The 23,867-nt window shown below is 43.1% G+C and overlaps 1 protein-coding gene across 1 annotated transcript in view; it reads right to left on the bottom strand.

Annotated features, from left to right (window-relative positions):
* Positions 1 to 3,351: 3,351 nt before the first annotated feature.
* The window catches only part of LOC124645864 (nephrin), a 207,641-nt gene continuing 187,125 nt past the window's right edge, over positions 3,352 to 23,867 (bottom strand). Inside the window, exons 14-16 of the mRNA XM_047185809.1 lie at positions 14,607 to 14,810; positions 6,952 to 7,025; positions 3,352 to 5,151 (exon numbers count right to left, since the gene is read on the bottom strand). Of these exons, the coding sequence (XP_047041765.1) occupies positions 4,963 to 5,151; positions 6,952 to 7,025; positions 14,607 to 14,810 (467 nt within the window). The 3' untranslated portion in view covers positions 3,352 to 4,962. The remainder of the gene's footprint in view (positions 5,152 to 6,951; positions 7,026 to 14,606; positions 14,811 to 23,867) is intronic.

Raw genomic sequence — 23,867 nt, 5'->3', positions numbered from 1 at the left:
ACTAATAAACATGGCCCAAAGACGCGTTGGAAGGCGCAACAACTCATGGCTATGGAATACGAGAGAGGACGAGTATCGCCAGTGATGAAGAATTGTTTCTCATAGTACAAGCAAGACGCTAATTCGCCGAGCCGACGGCTAACACGTCGCTTTTGTAATTTATCTCATTGACCATGTCAGCGGCGCCACCTGGCGGCCTGCAGAAGTATTACGAGACACACGAACACGCGATGATAAGCTGTAGTGTACGGCGAGTACGTCCAGTGTATTGTTTCAGCCGCTGTAATAGTCACAACTGCCAGCTTTCATACTATCGCCAGCAAACAAAAGATGGCGCTGATTTAAATCCAAAGTTTTCTTGAAAAAATACGATATTCTTTCGGTTTTGAGTTTACATGGTTTAAATTATTAATTAAGTCAAAAAGTCGCGGTGGCCTAGTAGGCAAAGAACCAACCTGTCGAGTATGAGGACGTGGGTTCGATGCCAGGTCAGATAAGTACCAATGCAACTTTTCTAAATTTGTATGTACTATATCTAAGTATATCTTAGACACCAATGACTGTGTTTCGGATGGCACGTTAAATAGTAGGTCCCGGCTGTCATTGAACATCCTTGGCAGTTGTTACGGGTAGTCAGAAGCCAGCAAGTCTGACACCAGTCGACACCAGTCTAACCAAGGGGTATTGGGTTGCCCGGATAACTGGGTTGAGGGGGAAAGATAGGGCAGTCGCTCCTTGTATATAATGCACTGGTACTCAGCTGCATTCGGTGAGAATGGAAGCCGACTCCAACATAGTTTGGGAAAAAGGCTCGGAGTTAGAATTAATTAATTTAGTCACAAATATTTGTCTGACAGCATGTTATGTATTAAGTTTGTAAAAAATGTTTTTTTCACTGTCTCAATTTCTTTTCTTTTTTTTTTGCATAGTTAATTTTATGTGCAAATTATAGTGCTTGCAGTGCTCTTCTTTAAGTGATGAGGCACTTGGATAAAAGTTTAAATGTATGTAACCGTGTACTCATTGTTGAAGAGCCAAACTAAATGAATAAAAAAATAAATAAACTTGTTGGTACTTTTATATTTCCTTTAAACTACAAAGTTCTTCTTTTCAACCGTACTTACAGAACTTTGTGAGATTTTCATGAGGGGTCATTCCTGGAGCATTAGAATAGGACAACAAAAACCAGTTTACTTCCAAGACAACCTTTAATCTCGTTCAAAATAAATAATGTCAACAGTAGGGCGAACTCTTTGAGTTGTTTTAAACCTTTATATTAACAAATCACATGTGAGTGTGGAGCCACAGCGGCGGCGGCAGACGCGGGCGGTGTGGCCCCACCTCGTTACTTACAAATAAATTACCTAATAATTACTATCTACAAGTTGAGGATGTCAGTCTGTAGTAACGGAACGCGTCAGCTTCAGTTACCGTGCGCGTGCGCCGGCGCAGCAGATACGTGTGCTCTGTGCGCAGCGTACACTGTCGTCGATCAAGCACACTAATATCACGCAAGTTTAACTTATACCCTACAATGAATACGATATGAATAAGTTCTCTTTAAAACGTGATATGGCTTAAAGTTGATATGTTGTACTTAACTACACTCTTTTGCAAAAAAAGCGGGCACCTATGCGAAATCTTTGTTTAAAGGATTTTACGTGTATTTCAAAGGGTTTTTATGATTGTAGTATGTTTCTAGCATCGAAAGGGTTAGCCAAGCATGCGTGAGAGTGTATTCTAAATTTGAATTTTGTACAATTGCTAAGAAATTAGTTAAACCTTGTTTTGGACTAATTGCTGGCAGAAAGTTCGTCGGTGTTTTGAGAAGTTTTGAAGTGATTTTCAGAAAAATGATAATGCAGTTTTAATTAATGATTAATGTACCTTTTTGTTAGGTCAAAACATTTTTGAAAAACTATGCGTATTTGATAAAATTTTCACCTGTTCTAAATAGGCTATACTGATGATTGATGGCAATGTTAACAGTTTCGGTATTTTAGTGTAAAGCGTTCTATTGTTTAGATATTGTACCCACGTGTTCTAAAATATCGCTTTTTCATAAATAAACACTACTTAGAGGAGTATCAGTACTTTGGGCTGCGACAAAACCAATTTAAAGTAAGGAGTGCCGATCACAACTCGTCACCTATCAGACTTTCACATTATTAAAAGTATTGAAATTCTACAAACTACAGAAAATAGCGCATAGACTGTAAGCACGAGGTCTTAAGGTCTCGTAATCACTGAATTTTAAACAACCTCGTCGCTTGGGAAACTCCGTAGACCTCTGAAGATCTATGACTCTGAGCGTTCAAATAGCGTGTTTTCGTCCCACGGACATTTTATTAAATAAACTTGCCTGCACCGAGATTTTTTGGCAGCTACAGCACTTTCCTGCTTGAATCATAACAAAAATTGGGTATCTGCTCATTTCTTAAGAAACATACGTTTGGCCAATCATTTTGAATTCTTGACTCCCTTTCAGCTAAATCATCGTTTAGTAACCCGATACCTATGGAGTTATCGAAAGCTTCAACGAGGCAATAATTTGACTTTTTAGATAGCTTTAACCCTCTTCATCATTTTTCATGGGGTTAACTTTAACATTTATCACAAAATTTGGTATGTTTTAAATTTCAAAGTCCGATAGGAGACGAGTTGTGATCGGCAATGCTTACTTTAAATTGGTTTTGTCACAGCCCAAAGTACTGATACTCCACTAAATAGTGTTTATTTATGAAAAAGCGATATTTTAGAACACGTGGGTACAATATCTAAACAATAGAACGCTTTACACTAAAATACCGAAACTGTTAACATTGCCATCAATCATCAGTATAGCCTATTTAGAACAGGTGAAAATTTTATCAAATACGCATAGTTTTTCAAAAATGTTTTGACCTAACAAAAAGGTACATTAATCATTAATTAAAACTGCATTATCATTTTTCTGAAAATCACTTCAAAACTTCTCAAAACACCGACGAACTTTCTGCCAGCAATTAGTCCAAAACAAGGTTTAACTAATTTCTTAGCAATTGTACAAAATTCAAATTTAGAATACACTCTCACGCATGCTTGGCTAACCCTTTCGATGCTAGAAACATGCTACAATCATAAAACTATTTGAAATACACGTAAAGTCCTTAAAACTAAGATTTCGCATAGGTGCCCGCTTTTTTTGCAAAAGAGTTTATATAGTTATGCGCCTTGATAAATGAATTGCAATGTTATGTGTTCAATAGAACAAGTAGCAAATGGGCGCTTCAGGCTTTTGCGGGGTACTAGTGAGACTATAGCGGATTTTTTTTTTATGTAAAAGAAAGGCAGTATAACATTCTAGGTTTTAGGTCTGAACTATTTTATAATACCGCTTTTTATAATAGCAACCAGTAGATAAGAATAACAACCAGAAGATTTATGCATAAACAAAGGCACAAAGTAACGTAATAAATAAAGAAAACTTCGCTTAGAACGTGTGACTAACGACGTGCGTGATAGCTAATTAGTGTTCATATATCAGCGCGTTTTAAACTGCGGATAACGAAACGCTAATGTTGTTGTCATCAAATAACAATTAGGATCGCGTGAGCGCCGCCACGACACTGACACGACACCGACACGACACCGACACGACACGGACGCGACACAGAGGGGAACTGTGTTGCATCACGTGCGGAAGACACGCCAGTTTAAAGGTTTTCACAGCTGATCTAACGTAACAATACTTTAGGTAAGTGTGTATTACTGGCCTACGCTTTCACCCGTGGAACTACTTTTCGCCAATGAATAAAAGAAGCCTACAACGTAATTCTGATATGAGTTATATTACTGCCAAAATTAAAATCCATACAGTAATTTTAGCGGAATAGAGCATCAAACCTACTTATGCTTCGATATGATATATTGTTTGTATGCAATATTAGTTTGTTCGACGAAGTTGTAACGCATGCGCACGCAGTATCAAACAATAACACAAAGTAAAGCCTCCGGGCCGCGTGACGTCACGCCGCCGGGACGCAGTCGCCCGCGCCGCGTCACGTCACGCCGCCGGGCCGCAGTCGCCCGCGCCGCGTCACGTCACGCCGCGGGGCCACGAGACCCGCGACACACCACCAGTTAAAACCTTATGATCGAGTACAAACATTATTTACATAAAATCAGATTTTTATACAGATAACGATGAATAGATTTACCTATCGTAGTACTTAGTAACTGGTAAATTTATTATCTAATTTCGTAGACATGTAAAAAAGTGGCAAAGACTCAGTCGCTTAAAATCTACTATGTACAATTATATCAAATTAAAATACAGATTCACTATTTAAATGACAGAAGTCCATTGAGAGACGCTCAGAATATAACATTTCAAGCACAAATATTAAAGTAACTAGCTCGTGGAAAACTATAATTATGTTACAACTTTTACGAAACGTATGAAAGAAAAAGTTTAACCATTAACCGAAATGAGATTCTGCAATAATACAATAGTAAAGTTAAATAAGTTTCTTAATGCTTGCATTATGCTTAAGAAATATTAGTTAGTTATTATTTTGAGTGGAGAAGTGATCTTCTTGGCTGTCAAGTGAGCCACGATGCCACGATCCGGTCTGTATTGAAACGTGATATTCTGAACGCTGAAACAAATCATCGCTTGTGTGAACCCTATCACCACAGAATGTCGGCAGAGATGACATCGAAGAAATAACTCTAGCTACAACATTTACACGATGAGGAGCAGTCCGCGCTCACTGCACTCAGCGTCAGCGCGGCACCCGTGCGCATGCGCGAACATTTCACTAACACAAAGATTTGGAGTCACTCCACTCACTGGAAAAGTCGCACCCGTCGACGTAGCGACTTACAACTAAGTCATTATGTTCTGCTGGCGCACAACTGATTGTCACTTGTAAGCCTCAAAGTTGTGGATGTTGAGGAGTGGCGGGCGAGTTGCGGCGACTACACGCAGCTCTCGGGGATGCGGTGGTCCAGCAGCTTCTCCTTGATGGCGTCGACGTTGAGGTCGGGCGCGGCGCGCAGCGTGGCGGACGCGGACCGGCCCAGCCCCCGCGCCCCCGCCCCCGCGCCCGCCTCCGCGCCCGCCGACCGCGCGCCCCACGTCCACGACGCGCCCGGCCCGTTACACGCCTGCAACAACACCACACATTGTGTTAACACTTGTTCACTATTTACGGACAATCAAACAAATCACTTTGATTTGTTTCATCAAATGTACATACACGCACACGTACATCAACACGCACAAACTAGACTCAGTAAGTTTAGTGCCTATTCATAATTTTGGTTGATTTGAATTGTGTGGATCTCGGCACAATCTTGTGATTGTAGACATTATCTGTCGATCCCATCACGTGCGGCGTCCCACTGCATGCGGCGCGTGGTGAGCACTATGCACGCACACATGTGCGCCGCATTAGCCACGTCGTGTTCGCGCCGTTGTCGCGCCGCCTCGCCGCAGATAATGCTAAATTAAAACTAATTCAAAACAATGACACGCAGTTTGGCGGCACGTGTCACCGACTGCAGCGGCCGCAGAACTGACGTGACAAAAGAACGCACTGATAAAACTATCACGACTTAATTAAAACGGCCCTTGTTAGCGGCGTGTCCGGCTCCGGCCCGACTCCGGCCCGACTCCGACAATGAGGTGCTCGATGTAACTTTATACACTTAATCAGGTGGAGCGGATTTATTGCTTGCAGGCGAGTTAGCTCGTCCACGCTTTGTACGTTTGTTATTCAGAAAGATGTGATGGAAAATGATGCAAAATTGTTTCCACCACCTTAAGGCAGACCACACGAGTTGCTTTGGTTTTTGAAGTTACGATAGTACGCTTATATTGAACTTTTGTCGGCTTTCATCAGTATGAAAATTTAACTGGTTTGAGATTTCTGTTTGGTAACTCAGATAAAGTTCCATGTATTTGTTTGATAAAGAACTCAGTAAAGTAAATTGTCGATAAAAGTTTGGCATAAGTACGACGGAGTTGGATTCCTTGGAGATCGCGTGATGTTTAAATTAGTTGCGCGCGTGTGGTCGGCCGCGCCGCACCGCACTGCTTGCGAGTTTCAAGTAAACAAATACCTACACACAGAAATAGTCTAGTTCATCACATTTACCGAAATCGTGGCTTATCTTGCAAATACCACTTAAGAAAACATATTTATATGAGCGCATATTTATATGTTCATACCAGTTGGAATGATAAATGTGACATCACACTTGACTGACAATCTCTGCGAACAGTGTGAGTGATGAGTTGTGTTCAGCGCGATGCTCGGCGACGGACACGCGTGACGGCCGAGTGAGAGCCCCCGGGGGTACGATGTTCCCCCACAGCGTGCAAACGTTCACATCAAATAAACGACAAGTTGAAGCAGATAAACTGGGGCTAAGTCGCGCTTGTCCAGCGCCGACGTGCTAACTTTATACACACGACGACTTTACGAGCTCTTCGCACTCCACTGATTGCGATAAAACGAGGAAAACTTCACGAAAAAATGCTTACTTACGACCATCCATCTGTACCTTATGTGTGTGGGCGAAATAGCGGCGGCTGTACCTTACCGCTCTCCCTGGCTTACTGCAGGCCGGTTACTAACTTCTTACATAATTGAAACATCATTTGATGTTGAAATATTTCAGGTTGTATTTCAATTCTATTAAATATTACGTGAAGTAATTACGAAGGATTGTAACGTAAGCCGTTGCGTAGCAAGGCGCTCGCGTAGCAAGGCGCTCGCGTAGCAAGGCACTCGCGTAGCACGGCGCTCTCGTAGCAAGCTGCTACGCGGTTCATGCTACGCTTTCTACGATTGCAGTGTACTTATTAGTTGACCGGTCAGAAAATGCGTTCATAAATTACTGAAGAAATAAGTAAAGAGAGAAGAATCATGTAAAGAGCATAACCATGAAGGTGGTACGTACCGGCGTGGTGAGCGGCGCGGGCGCAGTGCGGCCCGGCGACGACACGGCCAGGCTGGGCGCGCTCGCCGCCTCGCCTGCAATGCAAAACATTTATAACTATCAAATAATAGATATAGATCTCGTCGCTACAGCTTACTACATTAATATATGAACATAGTTTTTTGATCAATTAGAAGATTGTGTGTTGACTAGGTACACTGCATATAATGTGTACTTGTAATGTTATTGGTGTTGCTGAACTGACGACTGTGTCCAGGCAGCTGCGCGTGCTCGCCGCTACTATGGCTGCTGATCGCGTCCTGACTTGCCCTCACTGATGTAATGACAGAGATTGACCGTCCGCGCGATTACACGCGTGTCATTATCATGTCATTATCATCACATAATATGTATATTGGTAGCAACAAACATTGCTACAGTGATATCTACTACCAGATCCTTTGAAAGCTAATTATCGGTTTATCGTTCGGATAGTCCAGCTAGTTGCAAGGGCAGGATCATCAGCGAGCCACAGAACTAGCTATATAGGTCTGGTTGTGTGCGAGCGTGTGAGTGTGTGTGTGTGCGCCGACGATGTCGTACATAAATAACGGTCTGGCGCTGCCCGCAGCCGCACTGATCCGCCCGAGATTTATCCGCAGAGGGAAAAAACCTGATTAATCACTACATTCAAAGACGGAGGCGAGCGTAAGTCAGGACAGAAGAAATAATTAATTGGTGCGCGCATCGACCCCCCCCCCCCCGCCGGCCGCACCCCTCACCCCTCACCCCGCACCCCGCGCCCCGCGCAACGCGCCTCTAATGTGAGAGTTTATTGAAATAGGCTTCATTACCAGGTGAGTCAGGCGAGCACGCGGCGGTAACATGCTGTCACTGCATACGGTGCACATTATTCCAAGTGCCATTATATGACTAATTAATTGACTCACACGTAATTCCTACAGGCAAACCCGGTTGCCAGTAAACCGAATTTCACGCTGTATGAGATGTGCTTCAAGCTAAGCTAATACATAACGGGATATTATAAATTGCATATCAAATAAATAATCGCCTATCAATAAATACTCATCATTTATATTCTTTTTTACATCAAATATCTTACTTCACTACAAATAAACTAAATGTTTAACAAAACTCAAACTGCAGATAATTCGAAATTATACATCAATATGACATTACTTTTTTCTTATAATGCAATACAGTTAAATTTATTCTTGTACAAAAATACTACATGCAAGCATTAAATACTGACTGCACAGCAAATTTTCCATATTTCATAGCAAAATAACTATCTCAGTCGCATATTAACCAGTAAGTACAACAAAACCTGTTCATCATATTTGTCTTAATTTTCAAGAAGCCATGCTCGGCAAATTTAATGATTATTATAACAAAAAAATCCTGTCACATTGCATTATTTCTAAAAGCAGATTAAATTAACTGAAAAATTGAAGCTAGTAACGAAAACGAATCGCTGCAAAACCGACTCCACGTAGTCTTGTTTGCCCTACCCCTAGAGTGCAATTCAAAACCGCGTAGGCGCGGAGGGGCGAGGCGGCCTGCGAGCTGAGGCGCAGGTAGTTTTAACGCTCGCCGACGCGGCTGAGGCTGGCCGGCTCTGCCGGCCAGTATGGCGAAGCTGCGGTGGTGAGCGTGAAAACCATCTGCGACGATAAGCTCGCATGGGACCGCCGGAGCCACGAAGCGCCGGAGCCGTGACAGAAGCCATGCTTGCTGCATGTTGCATGCTTAGTTCCATGTTGCATGCTTAGTTCCATGTTGCATGCCTGCATGCATGCTTCAGGCTTGTTTGCATGCTTCTTACAGGAAAATAAAAATTCCAAAACTATGCCAAAAGATGATTCTGACTATAAACATTCCGAAATATGATAGTTCTGCCTTTTAATGACTACTTATATGAAATGTATGCCAAAAGGAAGTACTGACAATGACTAAAAAGTGCCTATTGGCAAACAAGGAAGCGTGGATGCTTATTAATAATTCAATAAATGACAATTTTGTATTTAATTTTATATTTTTTTGCTGATCTCATTATGTGGTAATTAATAAATAATAAGATGACTGTAACTAATAAAATGCTGTTTTATTCAGAAAAACTGCTGTAAGTAATATAAAAATAGAAGCTATATTTAAAAGAAAAAGAGTTAACATGTATAATGTGCATTAAGATTATTAGCTGTGCATTGATGAAAAAGCTTTTGCTTAAGGAAAAATCGCTGTACGTTGCGAAAATAAATTGTAGTGTGTTTAGTGATATTTTGAGTTGAATATTTTGCTGTGCAATCAGTAATTTTGATGGGAATTCAGAATCTTATTGCATGGAAAAAGGATATTTTTTGATTTGCGTTTAAATACTACCCATACATAACAGCCGACCGACACGGTGACCACGCGGAGAATTACTACCGACTTCGCTTATATCTGCGTGGTTTTGTCGTTATTTTTGGTATATTATGTCGTGGTTTTGTTTATCTTGTAAGTTGTAATTACTGCTCTGTGACAACATATCGGCACTGTATCGGCGCTGTGTCGGCGCGCCGTCGGCACGATCTCGGCGCGGTGTCGGCGCTCTTTGCGGTATGTTTTCAATTGCGAGTGTCGCCATGCTGAATATTCACGATGCTGCATCAATATTCATGAATATACCTAGCCCGTGCACCACTTCTCCCCCCCCCCCCCGCTCCCCACCTGAGAGGACTCTTGCCGTTGGGCTACGTTTGAGATATTTTCAATATAGTGAAGTCCTAGTGTATGATTCGGTTAATGCATGTATCTATAAACATATACAACATGTAACTTAATTAACGCACATCCTGAAATTAGTTTATTCAGAATCGTTTACTGAATCGATTTATATCATTTTTAATATAGGTAATTTTTTATCCCAAAAATAATTAAAACTACGGAAATTATTGTCATATTAACCCTGTACAGTCAAAACAAATTCAAATAGACCGTAACTCAAAGTAATAAGACTTCGTGTATTGTCGGCTTTTTCCGTAGTTTCGTCGAGTCGAGCGGCGCGCGGCGCGATATTTGCGTGCGTAGTAGTATGACCAAAAAGTTCCCCAAGAATTGGTATAACTAATTTAGTAAATAACAATGCATATACATGTTGAATTAAAAATTCAGTGTATGTATTATGATTATAACATAATATTCTAATTGGGGTGTTTGAGGGTGTGCGTTAATTACGTTACATGTTGTATAATACGACTGGAGAAAATTTAGCCCTGTTAAGCTTACTTACTTACTTATCTTGTAAAAAGGCCCTGTCGAAAAAAAAAAAAACATTTTTTTTCTTGTAATTTTTGTTAGTACGGGCTACGCAGCAGTGATCTATGAGCGATCTACGCGCTACGAGCCGACATTACTACAGTGTAGTATGTAGTGTGGTGTGTATCGCGTATTGTATATCTAGTCCAGCACTTCTTACTAGGTATTAGTTACTTTAACAAAGTAATCCCAACATTTAGTTCTGTGTTCTATTGACACGTGTACCCCTGATTACCACCTGAGGACCCTGCCTGTCGGAAGGTTGGAAAGCCCAACATCACAGTAATCCCAGTGCCGTTTTATATTTTCTTACAGATGTGTGTTATATACGATAGAACACTCGTAGGATCGGCTTCACGTAGGACGTGGTGGTGGTTGCGGCCGATGTCTGTGTCGGCGCCGGCTGATGGAATAACATCGGCCGCGGCTCTTCTTGCCGGAATGTATATAATAGCGCCGTCGGTAATCGCTTCCGCTCCGCTGATCAACCTCCTCTGCATTTTCAGTGTACATTTATTGTACTCAAATTTTTAACTTTTATTTTATATTTGATAAATTAGTGTTTATCTTATAGTTTAAAATGTGTTTTTCAGGTTTCAGAAGCTTTTCATGTAAGGGGAATACACGATGGTTTTGATCACCATCAAACCTGAGCACCTCAGACATGCAATGTGAGTGCAGTAGTCGGCGAGCCTGTAGAGGCTTGCTACTCATAGTGATCGGGCGGCGCGCGGCGAGTGCTCGCGGCGCATAAATCCTGTATCATATAATGTGCGAGAGTTTTTATTGAGGCGAGAACGGCATTCATTACGTCACGATTTATGGCGTCTGGCCGCGGGCCACCCCCCTACCCCCACCCCGCGGCCGCAATCCGCGCCAAACTCCATGACACGCTCATGAATACCGGATGACTTTATTTATTATCGGCACCGTCGATCATGTCCGCGACCATTCATAACTCGCATATTGTTTGCGTTAACGTGATACGTAAACGAATGAAAAATAAATAGATGTGCCTTCAATTTAGAGTACGCGGTACATAACATTACCTGGCTGTGCTGGCGCTCTTACAGTGGATCACGAGCTCGAAGTAAAGCCTCGGACGTTTTGTTGCGTTTGTGCAACTTATTCCACACTCCGGTAGAATTCGCATCCACTACGGTATGAAAGAACAGCCCGCGGTTGTAATGGGTTTTTATCGTACAATTCTGGCTATTGTCCGTAGTGGAGGGCGCGGAGTGGGCGTGACGCCGGTCAAGTTATGACACCAATAATTCCCGTATAACGAATTATCATAATAACAGGGCTTCGGTCGCCGCCCGCCATTCTGGTGATTCACAAGGCTTTTCAATTGCTAACATGTCCACATTAGCGTTGCTGACAGCGCTGCGCTGCCGCAATCGCGTGTGTCGCGGACCCTGCCGCCTTGCTGCCGGTATTACACGACCACGCTAACATATGCCAACATAACCCAAAGAGTATTGCTTTTCTAAGAGCTCAATATCCAGTACTACAAAGTTTAAGTCTCTGTTAACGTCCTGCCATTAGTTACATCAAGTGCGTGTTTAGCGAGTCAGTTGACATCTAAGAGCTGGATTTCGTCGTAGTCTCCTTTGAGCCGGCGCTTGCAACTTAGTGGGAAGTTCAAAGCAAATCAGTTGCAGGTTAGTTGCCATTCATCACGGAACTATGTGCCAACTTTGACAACAACTGGTTCCACGACGTTCTGAAAGTCGTTAATGTGACGTCAGAATGTTTGGCGCGTGCATCAGTTAATTTGCGATCGATAGTTACGGCGGAACTGGCGTGGTTACTTGCTAACTTAGTTGCCAACTCGAATCCACATTAGCTTTTAATTAGGGCCGTCGTCAGCAGGTCGCTTCGTCACCACTCCTACGTCGCCGGCGTGAACTTGGCATCGATTGAATCGCATCCACTTGATTGACAGCATAATTAAGTCCCGTGATGAATATAACAAAATATAGGTGTCTTTTGGCAGATGTCTTGGGCGTTTTAAGATCTGATGGTTAAGATCTGAGGATACCATCTAAGTAATCGTAAAAATAAGACATTACTCAAGTTATGTCAACAAGATTACTGTGTCGATGAGCGAACTGAAGCAATACATACGGCCGCATTAGCAAACGGCCGAGCGCCTTAAGACGCGAGTTTAACACCAAAGGAGCCGTAATCCGACTTACAGCGCTCGGCCGGTATATTAGTTCGTCCCTAATCATGTCACCTTCCTCAGTGAGCCTGCACTCTTCTCCCACTCATTAACGAGTGTCTGAATACGTTAGCCATGCACTGCACACCACGGACGAGGTTAAAACTATGAGAAAATACTAATGTAGCCGTGCTGATGTGACGTGTGACGTCACACGGCTAATCAAAACTAATCTGCTAGCAGTGATGTCACATTGTTGAGATGTTTGTTTTATTATATTGTTCACTAGCCATTCCAGCTTCGCCAGGATGTACCTACTCTATAATGTAGTATATTCTATAGCTTAAACCTACCTCTACAATAACTCTGCCTATTGGTGAACTGCATGAAAGTTCGTTGTGGCGACAGATATCGTAAAACCATACGCTGGAAGTTAATTTATTTAACGGGTTACTTTTATGATACAGTTTTTGATGGAGTGGTTATAAACCATTGTCATGGGTTGTCAAGTTTAAAATGTTTACAAAGTCGTGACGTGACGAGCGCTCAGCGGAGAAGGATTGTTGTAAGCCGCTCATTGAATTTAAATGTGAGTAAATGTTGTTCGTGTGAATAATTTCACGAGTATGTGCGTTTCACTGGAAATTACATATTCACACGGAGAGCGCGCTGATGAGCTCATATTTATTTGCTTTTATGTTATTTACTGTCGAAGTTATCAGTTATCACATCTTCATTCGCTCACTAGTAGTGGCAATGCTTACCTTTTGACCAAAATAAAATCAGCCCTTGGTTAATTTGCTACCTTAATTGGAATCACAATATTTGGAAAACACTTGAATTTTTTAAAAACTTTTAAAAAAAGAACGATATACCACTGATAGTGATTTTGGCAAACAAAGTGGAGTGTCGTGTGAGTGTGAAGTATGCTGCTAATGGAGGCTTCTGTCCACTAATGACGTTACGGGAACAAAGCCGTGCGGTGACGTCACGCGGTTGCTGCGACGTGTTTGTGTCCGGCTCGTCCCCGCGGATACTTCTAGCCGTATATTAAGCTTTTATGAGGATTGCCTTTTAAACCGCGCCGAGTGCCCCCTCCCCCAACCTAACCCGGTTACCTGGAGCCTCCTGCCGCCCTACGCTTTTTCCCTTGTTATGCGCTTAATATGAATATTTTAATGGTCTCCGCATAATCTGCGCGCTTGTGAAGCGAACGTTGATCGCGATCCCGAGCTGAAACAATTGAATCGAAATGTTTTGTCGTTGTGGAGCCGTGGCGCCCAACGTGGGACAGAATCGTCCGCCGTGCGTAGCTCTCGACAACTCTCATACGACTGTGAAAGTTTTGTATTACTGCGAATGTGCTACACTGCTGTTGAATATGTAGAAACCTATAGTTCGGCCATTCAGAGAATGCGTTCCTGACACGTCGCGATTGAACTGACGACGTAACTTTGCAATGGCGTTGCAGTTACGATAAAAATATTTTTGCTGGTTGTTTACCGTTTTAACAATTGAGGAGCATTAAAACAACATTATTATATCAATAATCAATGAATGTTATTACGTCGTCAGTTCAATCGCGACGTGTCAGGAACGCATTCTCTGAATGGCCGAACTTTAATAGCAACATATCGTGTCCCTAATTTTTCACAAAACAATTCATTATCATGAACTTGATTTCGTTATTCTATTTATTCCGTCCTTGGATACGGCAGCTATGGTTATATGTATACTCCAATAACGTTCAGCTTTTAAAGTTTAAATGACATTGTAGTGGAATGTCACAAGCCTGCCGCGAGCCCCGTGCCGCCCCTGTGCGTCTCCCGTGCGGCCGCGGCGCGAGTCACGGAAGGCGCGTCATCTCGCGTGCGAGGGGTCTGCGCACTGCGTCCTCCGTAAATGATTAAAACTCCATTGTGCATGAATTGATAACCGAGTTGGTAACTAGGAAGTTAAAATTATTCAATTCAGTTGAACTCGATCTATTTATGATTTGATTTGGGGTCTTCTAAACAAAAATTCCGTTGCGCCAGTATGGTAATTTCAAATTTTCTTATGTACAATTTAAAGGTAAACCTTAGAACGATATCGTGCGTATCGAAGCTGTCAGTGCGTGCTCATGAAGCGTCAGTGGTTAGCATCTGTAAGTGTGTGTGTGTGTGTGTCGGGGCATGTGGCGGGTACTCACAGTAGTTGTTGGGTATGAGGTCGGGCTCGGCGTCGTCGTGGTCGAGCTTGGCGGGCGCGGGCGCGGGCGGCGGCTTGGCGAGGCGCGGGCGGCGGCGCCGGCGCAGCGCCAGCGCGCACGCGCCCGCCACCAGCGCGCACACCGCGCCCGCGCCCGCGCCCATCGCGCCCACCACGCCGCTCACGCCCAGCTGCGCCTCCGTCGCTGCGCAACACAACATCAACTCATCATGAGATGTCTTAGCTAATTCAAACTATTCCAAAACACATAGGTACCGGATGGAGACGCAAAAAAACATGCTTAGTTTGCACATCATGACAACACATGGATAATAAATAACTCTCGGAACATTCGGATAATAATCTGACTGACTTCTTTTGTCCTTCTATTCCCTATCTTAAATTTTTTATAATTATTTATGACAAGAACGTTTTGTTATACGACCTCAAAATTATATGACGTGCATCGTTGGCCTCCACTCTCCGGATGCGGAGGCCGAGGAAGCAGAGCTGTACGAGGGATGCAGAGCTGCGAAAACCGCCCTCCAATTGGCCATCATCCAGGCCAAGGAGGTGGCCAATGCGGAGTTGCTGGGCATTCTGGACAGAGATCCGTGGGGGCGCCCATACAAAATGGTGCGAGGCAAGCTCCGCCCATGGGCGAGACTCCGAGTCTTCGGCCTTAGCTGGTGGAGGAGGAGGTGAGCGCTCTGTTTCCATCGTGCGGGGAACACTCACCCCCGTCCATGGCTCTCCAACCCGCGGTGTCGACAGTGGACCACACACCTGAAGACGACGATAACCCCGAGGTGACTGCGAAATGAGAGTGGCGGTAGCCAGGCTGAAAACCAAAAATGTCGCCCCAGGGCCTGATGGCTTGCCTGGTCAGCGCATGTTTGGAGAGGGGCCAGTTTCCACTTAGTTAGAAGACAGGGCAATTGGTCTTCATCTCCGTCCGCATACCGGTCCATTGAGCTGCTCGACGAGATGGGCAAGCTCTTTGACAGACTCGTTGCAATTCGCCTCGAAAAGCTTCAGGGCAGAACCTTGCGGACCACCAACATGGTTTCCGCAGGGGGCGCCCAACGATGGACGCTATCATGCGCGTGAGCGTTCTTACGACGGGGGACGTTGTTTCCCGGAAGGGGGGAGGACGTCTTGGCAGGATCCAGGGATCGGTTCTGGGGCCGCTTTTGTGGAACACCGGCAACGACTGGGTGCTGCGTCCTGACCTGCCAAGCGGCGTCAGTGTAGTATGCTGACGACACGCTGGTACTTGCACAAAAGAGGTAGCACCAGGAGGCGGTCGACAAAACAACGGTTAAATAACGGTTTGCGACAGTCATCGAGAGGATCCAGCTGCTGGGACTGGAGGTGGCCTTGCGCAAGTCCGAGGCTATATGCTTTCATGGGTCTCGGAATGGGCCACCTTCACCTTCACTTTCGTCACGGTGGAAGAGGTTCCCATCGGCTTTCAGCGAGCGATGAAGTACCTGACGTCAGCAAACAGTTTGCAGCGGGGCCCAGCGGGCCCAGCGGGGCCCAGCAGGGCCAAAGCCTGCCGGGGCTGCAGGATTGTTCGAAAGAGTTACCGCGGCCCTGGTACATAAAAGGCCTGCGAAGGAACACGACGGTATTTTTGTCAGTAAAAGTCTGACACTCCCTCGCCGCTGCTAATCCACAGGGGGAGTTCCTATTGATATGAATTTAGAAGTTTCTTTTTTCAGACAGCCATGACTGATAGGCAGAAGACCATATCTCCGTGGCCATGGAGGCAGCGCTTCCATTTCTGCGGCAACCAGGCAGTACGGTATCCCACGGTCGACGTTAGATGATACATTACGCGGTCGCTATTCTGTAGACTGCTCCATTGTAACGGTTACATCTAAAGGCGAAACCAAAATTATTGTTTTCTTCAAATAGAAAAAAATTCGTGATATCAACTATTACTTATAATTTTATATTAATAAATAAAAAAAGAAAACAAATATTTTTGATTGCCCTTCTTTATTTATTTTACACAGAAACGCAAAAGCAGTATTTCTGTGAACCTTGACGTAAGCCAGTAGAGTTCAGCGTTGAGAATTACCGGATATAGGGACAATTTACCGTTTACTAGTACAAATCTACCGGGTACTGGTACAACTAGCCCTTTTGATTCTTATTTTTCTATCTTTGTTAAAGAAAATTCAAAATAAAATAAAAAAAGCATATTACAATAAAACTAGCTTAGATTGTCTCTCTAGTCATGTAATTATTTTTTTTGTAAGACAAAGACTTACAAAAAAACGACTCTAGTGTTAGCACAGCACACCCGCAAAGTTGGTGAAGTTCAAAACTTAACGGTTACTGGGCCGTTTCCCTTATTGCATCTATATCTAAGCATAACCAAATAACTTTTGTATCGATTTTAGAATCGATTCCATAACTAAACTTATTCCGTTGGCACGTTTAAGTGAAATCAATATCTTATACCTATACTTGCTTCTGCCAGCGGTTTCACCCGCATCCCGTGGGGACTACTTCCCAAACCGGGATAAAAAGTAGCCTATAGCCTTCCTCGATAAATGGGCTATCTAACACTGAAAGAAATTTTCAAATCGGACCAGTAGTTCCTGAGATTAGCGCGTTCCAACAAACAAACAAACTCTTCAGCTTTAATATTAGTATAGATAAAAAAATCGTGCTAGTTACACCACTTATAAATCAAGAATAGCTGAACCGTTTAAGCTGAAAATTAGAGTGGAGGTAACTTAGACCCGGCAGTTATCACTTACTGGGTGACTGTGACTCAGACTTAAGCACATAGTGATACTTAGGTAGGTATTCTATACAGGAATATGGTGAAAAATTTTATTATCTGGAGTTGACCATGATTGTTGTTCTATAATTAGTAATTTTATGAGGTAAACAATTGTAGTAGGTAATAGGTAGATGTTGACCGCGCACAACGTTATCAGTTATTTTTGTGCTATTGTCCTCATTTAAAGTACGTTAATTATGGCGCAGTTGGTACTTCATGTTGTTAATTATAATTGTTCCATTTAGGTATAATATTATCAATCCCGCGATATTGAGTTCGGTTTATTGCGTAACATATGCGAAATTACTGCGTGTAGGCAAAATGTATGGTGAACGAGCTTCTGATGTTTACTTATAAGTTCCTGATATTAGTAGAAAGATTATTAGTAGAAACATAAGTATGAATTAGCGTAAGTAATGTAAAGTATACAAGCTGTTGTTTTGCATCCGTGCCATAGTCAAGGACGTAATAATACAAATGATTCTCAACCCAAATTAACAAAAAAATTGGCACGAAAATTTTTGATTTTAATTTTTTTTCGGAAATTCGTCAATGCCACCTACCCGTTTTCAAACTTGGCGCGTGTGTTACTGGCCTCAAAACTGTGCTGCGCCCTCACACAAACGCAAACACAAAGCATTCGCAACGATCACTCATGAATTTCATTCATAAAATTGGATTATTTCTGAAATACTATGACATTACAATGACATAAAAAGCAGCGCATATTAACTATTTCCCGTTAACTGTAATTCCAATCGATTATTTACGTATTTTATGTCCTCCTCCTGAAGTATGGCACAAATGCAAATCAACACCTTGTATAGTAAAAGTAATTCTTTTTTTTTGTACAATTACTCCAATGATAAGTTAGTTACATAGCCATGGACGCGTACTTAATCTAATTTAGGCACCACAGTAGACGCACTTCTCGTATTAATAGTAACATCTCTCTTAGTACTGTGAGAGAACCAAAATAGGTGGCGGCAAGCAATATAGCTTATTGTGTAACTCCGCGGTGTTCGTCCATCAGTGTCTGCGGGGCGAGGGGCGAGGGGTGCGGGGCGCGGGGCGCGGGGGGCTGATGCGGGCCTATTTGTAACTTCAATAATTAATTAGGGGCAGGTGCGTCTGGTCCCGTATCCGCGGGATTTGCTCTTATTCGGCTTTTTTACATTTTTCAAGAAACATGCCATCTTTGAAATCCTTCTTAAATTAGTATTTAACATTAATTTTCAAAAGCTCTAAATAAGAACAACGTGATAAATATATATTTTTTTGTGTTTGCCTAAAACTAAATATACGGAAGTGGTAACGGATAATAATTCACTTTTTCATAGCACACGTGCAGGAGCTACTCCTCTCCGTCGCCTGCGATCAACAATACTTCGATCGAATACCATCGCACACAACTACTGCTTAATAGGATTTCATCAGGTGTATTGAATGGTTCGTTGCTCGTGGCTAAGTCACAGCCACACGAGTCCATCAATCACAAGGTTAAGCAATATGACGAGCTTCTCCATTTTTTAGAAGGCACGTTAAATTGATGGGTTCAGGCTACGTCATACGTGTGCCATACCGGTGTCATACTGGTAGTTAGAGGCCAGAAAGTCTGACAGCTAGTCTTACCAAGGGGTATCGAGTTGTCCGGTAACTGTAGCTGCATCGAGTAAGTAAAACAAGAAAAGCTCAACATAGCTGGGAAAGGACTATGCAGATGTGCATGTTTACTTATTTTTGTAGGAATCGAGCACGCCGATACAATGAGAACTTTGTTATTATGTAAGCTCCATTTTAAACTATTTGAACATTATGACGTAGTTCGAGATCTGATGCAGCAGTGCAGCTAATAACGTAAGTAAATATATTTATTAGGTGTTAATAAAGCGCGCGGCGGTTGCGCCTACACAAACACGCCGCCGCTGAAATAACTAAGCCATTGTGCGGCGAGCGCCATTTTTTATACCTCGCTATAAAAACTGAAAAGGTATTCCATTATTCAGGCGTTCTCGTTTTAGTTTAGTTTTCATTTACGTTAGTGTTGACTATTGACTTTGTCTTGATAAATGTTGCAACCAGCGCTGAGCAACAATGACGTTGTTCACGTGATCAATACTTTTGTTAGCAGTTTATACGACGATATGTTAATAGTTGCTCGTCATGTCGCCACAGGCGTCGACGGACTGTAGTGTGTACTGCCTGGGCCAACTCTGTTATTTCTCTCTTAGAATGTCCACTTGAAACATGGCAACATTACCTGTGAGTATAATAAAGCCTAATAGGAAGGTATATGGTTGAATTTACGAGGCCATAGCTCATACATTCTATCTGGCTAAACGCATCGCTGGCGGTGCGATGTGTGAAATCCTCCGTTTGATTTGGGATAATGAATCGACGGACACACGAGTGTTCAGCGGACGATAGCGGCGGCCGGACCGGAGGCGGCGGCCCGAGTCACTCCTCCTCAGCATATAATGTGGGCATATACTTTATGTGGGTAACAATCGTAATACCGTGGAAGGAAGTCTTATGATCTTTGAAGTTGTCGCAGTGACACTTAATAAAATCATATGAAACAGGATTGTAACACACGTTCAAACTTTTTGAATTAATTGAATTTGAATATACCCTATCATACATGACCGTTTGGATTAGTTCAGTGAGCTATTTAGCACGCCCCGCCCGTGGATTTCTGGTGTAGCAACACGAAACTGAGCTTCGTGCCTACTTCAAGCTATTTTGTAGAATATACAACTCGCAGCAGTTGATTAAGTGGAGAGCAATAACAATACTCAGTGTTTACAACGTTATCCAATATAAATTCATGGAGCGGTTGACAAGGAGTGCGATATGAAACGAGTGGAATATGTTACGTTATTGGTTTGTTAGTTTTATTGGAGTCTCGAGAGGCCGGCACACCTGATATACTTACAGTCACAATGTATGCGACCCGCTGTGCTCGCAACTTGCCGACTTATATTATTCTATACAATAGACAGTAAGGTTTTTCATTTCACTAAGAGTTGACTACATTTACCTATAGGTATATTGACGATAATGTCAGAATGTTGGTACACGTTGTTGTATGCCGCAAAACAAATCCTTTCGGATCAAAGGTCGACCAATTCATAAAAACATCTGTTCTGCGCTGTACTGCTAAACATTGTAAGTTGTCACTACACTGGCAATTTGCATAGAATTAACGTAAATATTAATCACTTGCGCCGGTATTAATGATGAAAGTTCAATGGCGCGGGCGACGCGGGCGACGCGGCGGCGGCACCACGTGACGACAACTCTACAAATTACTTGCGTTACGTTCTATTGCTGTTGTTAGTAGTTACGCGAAGATTACAACTTGCAAACTATTCGCGACATGTGGCGCAATTGAAACTACGTGTAATTTGATGTTCCTTACACCGTGGATGTGTTATACATGTCATTTAATTTACCGTCGCGTCGCTCAGATTCCTTTGTACTTGTATCCATGTCTTATAAGATACGAGCTAATCTTTAAACTACTCTGCTATTTTGGTGCTACTAAGTAAATAACCAATGTTTCATTTTTACCTATGCTGCGGTTTTTTCTACCGAAGGTAAGCTTTGCAGCGTATTCAATGCGGTAATAATTTGGTTTTATTTATTACTATGTACGTATTGGATTATGGTTCCTAATAGAGACGACATTGTGATGTAATGTTATTAGTATTGTTTAATTTAATACGAGTCTATGTATGCAGCATGCAAGTCAGCCGCCACGCCGCGGCGCTGCACTCGCCGATAAATCATCGGTCGCCGGCCGATTCGTAAAAACGACGACGAATGAATAATCATTATTCATTGCACTTTATCAGTGATTTATTGCACCGTTATTGTATTTTTCCGCGCCTCGTAATTAATACGACAAAATCGACAAATCTGATCCAAAATATTGCGCATTGAGCGTGACACGTGCTGATGTTAGCCTTCATAATGTAAGTATTTGTAACCGTTTCAATAGGTCATCATTTCGATGATTATAAGCTATAGATAGGTAGTACCTATGTAAGCAAAGAATTCATCGTTCCTCAACCACTTGAAGACTGAAATCGTATTGAACAATCGCTACCGGAACATCGAGTACGATATAGTGTCCCTAAGTGATCAGTGGTCGTTATTGCACGATGAGTTCAGTACAGCGCGAGTCTCCTCAGTGGGACTGTATTTTTTCTAATTTGTTCATATTGCAGTTCACATCTGCGCATATAATGCTCTCTCGCGTTAATCGTGCAGCATGAATAAAATGAGCGTCCACACTCGCACAATGAACGAGCAGAACTTGCTAAAGTGACTGCTAATGTGCTCGTAAATCCGGAGCGAGGCTTTACGAACCGGAGTCGATGTTACTGCCTCTGCAGCTGTGCAGGGGAACTTACTGTCAGCCAGGGATTGTGGTGAGCATTCAACAGCTCTGAGGAAGGGCTGGTTCCTTACATCCTAATGGTTACAATTAAAAACAAGTGAACCAGTATGAACGCTGTGCTGGCTGCTTCTCGAATTTTATGGACAGCTTACACATTGTAAAGTAAAACTAGGTAGAAAAGGGATTTTATTATAATAGTGGTAATAGGGACCAGTGACGTCACAAGGATATGTTAAGAGGTGGGTGTGCGCGAGCGGGTGTAATGGCTCTAAAACAAAAGGCGGATTAGAGTGGTGCGCGATCATATTTCAGTGCGGGCAGGACGGCTCGAAGCGGTTGATTTATTCGCGCTAGCGGCTCGACTCCACTGAATACGGCTCAAATAGCCGGCTAACAAATGGCCGCCCCGGCCGAACGCCAACCAAATAAAAATGATATGTTTGCCGGCATAATTTTTGTCTAAATCCGTCGTAGATCCAAACGCGCTATTTACTACTTTGATTGAGCTGGTGTAACTCCAATTTATGCGACAAATGCCCAGATTTATGGAGGTCTGGCGTAGCGTGACGTCACGGTCGGCCACCGGTCCTCACGTATGCAGCAGGCGCGGCGGCTTCAAAGGCACCATTATCATAACGAGTACAGTTTGTGAGTCGGTGCAGCCGTGGCTCGTCGCGGAATATGTATTTGTGTCCGTGTTTACACGAGATTAGGTGTGTTGTCGGCAGGTTGACGAGCAACATTACCTTGTCGTGTATTTATGAAGACAGGCGACGTGTGCGCGCCTCTAAATCATTCATGAAGTGTAGGGAAGGTGACGCGGGCGGCGCGGACTGTGTGGCCCGACTGGCATTTGTTGCTTATGCATGCGACCGACGCGCGGCACACTTGTGTCCCGTGTTTATGGATATGAGACACGGCGGCCGCTGCACGCGTTAACTTAAACAAATCATCTTGCCGATTTTACAACTAGTAGCATAGAGGCACAGTAGTAGGTACATAATACTAACCTACACTCGAAATGGTTCACGCTATGCCGTTGTCACAAACTTCTACTGCTGATGTGAAGCACTGGCAACGTAACCGCCGGCACTTGAATTAATTCGAGTGCGCGTACAAGAGGTGCTCGCGACAGTATTACGCCGGACGTCCGCGCTCGTCCGGCGATGCTCCGCCAATAGGAAGACACAGAGAGCATCGGATTAATCCCTATTCCGGTCTGAATCAGGCGATATAATTACATCTGCCTTGCATTCTCTCTACGACTATCTGTTTATTATTTTTACTTGATTTACGTTTTAGGTACTATTACGACAATTATTAGCTTTCAACCTGGCTGTCGAGAGGTAAGTACTTGAGAAAGTAATGTTTCTGCATCTGCTGCAGTCTGTCAGTATGTTGCAATTTTGGACGTAGCTCGGTCCCCCCAAGTGTTTTTCTGCACTGTCAAGGTAGGTAAATAATCGCAATTTTTTCACCAAGCTATAATAAAAATCAAATTACTTAATCGGTTGTCCAAATTACAATACTTAGTTAATCCTAGTCAAATACGCAGAGATTAATACTTATTTGTATTAGCAATCAATCAGTTCGAGCTGCTGAGCCACTTCATAAATTATAGATAATCCAAATTGGTTGTTGTGTAAAACACAAATAGCCGAGTGTTCGGCCGCTGCTCACTATCGAGCTGTTTACTTTCAATTTCGTTCTAAACTTATTGCCATTTGTTTGTGGGAGGCGATCTGGTCGAAACACGCCCCCCCCCCCGCTCTCCTGGAGCGATTATTCGAGGCGAGCGCTGCTCTCTCGTACCTGGCAAAGCCACAGAGAAGCGTCTTATACGGACATGAGCTTGTACCTATTTGAGAACTGAGTTCAAGGGTTGTTATAAAGAACTGACCTCCTGTGCCAAACTCGGAATTAGTAGAAGGACAATATTGCTTATGCAATAAATATTCATCGAGTGAAGATGGATGGTGACGCAGTGACGCTGGCTGCGGGCGCCGGCGCCACAAGTTGCGACGCGCTCAGCAACGCTCAGTAGGCGCACGACA

Source organism: Helicoverpa zea, chromosome 3 (assembly GCF_022581195.2).
Source record: "Helicoverpa zea isolate HzStark_Cry1AcR chromosome 3, ilHelZeax1.1, whole genome shotgun sequence".
Taxonomy (NCBI): Eukaryota; Metazoa; Arthropoda; class Insecta; order Lepidoptera; family Noctuidae; genus Helicoverpa; species Helicoverpa zea.
This window is presented reverse-complemented; position numbering and strand designations above follow the sequence as displayed.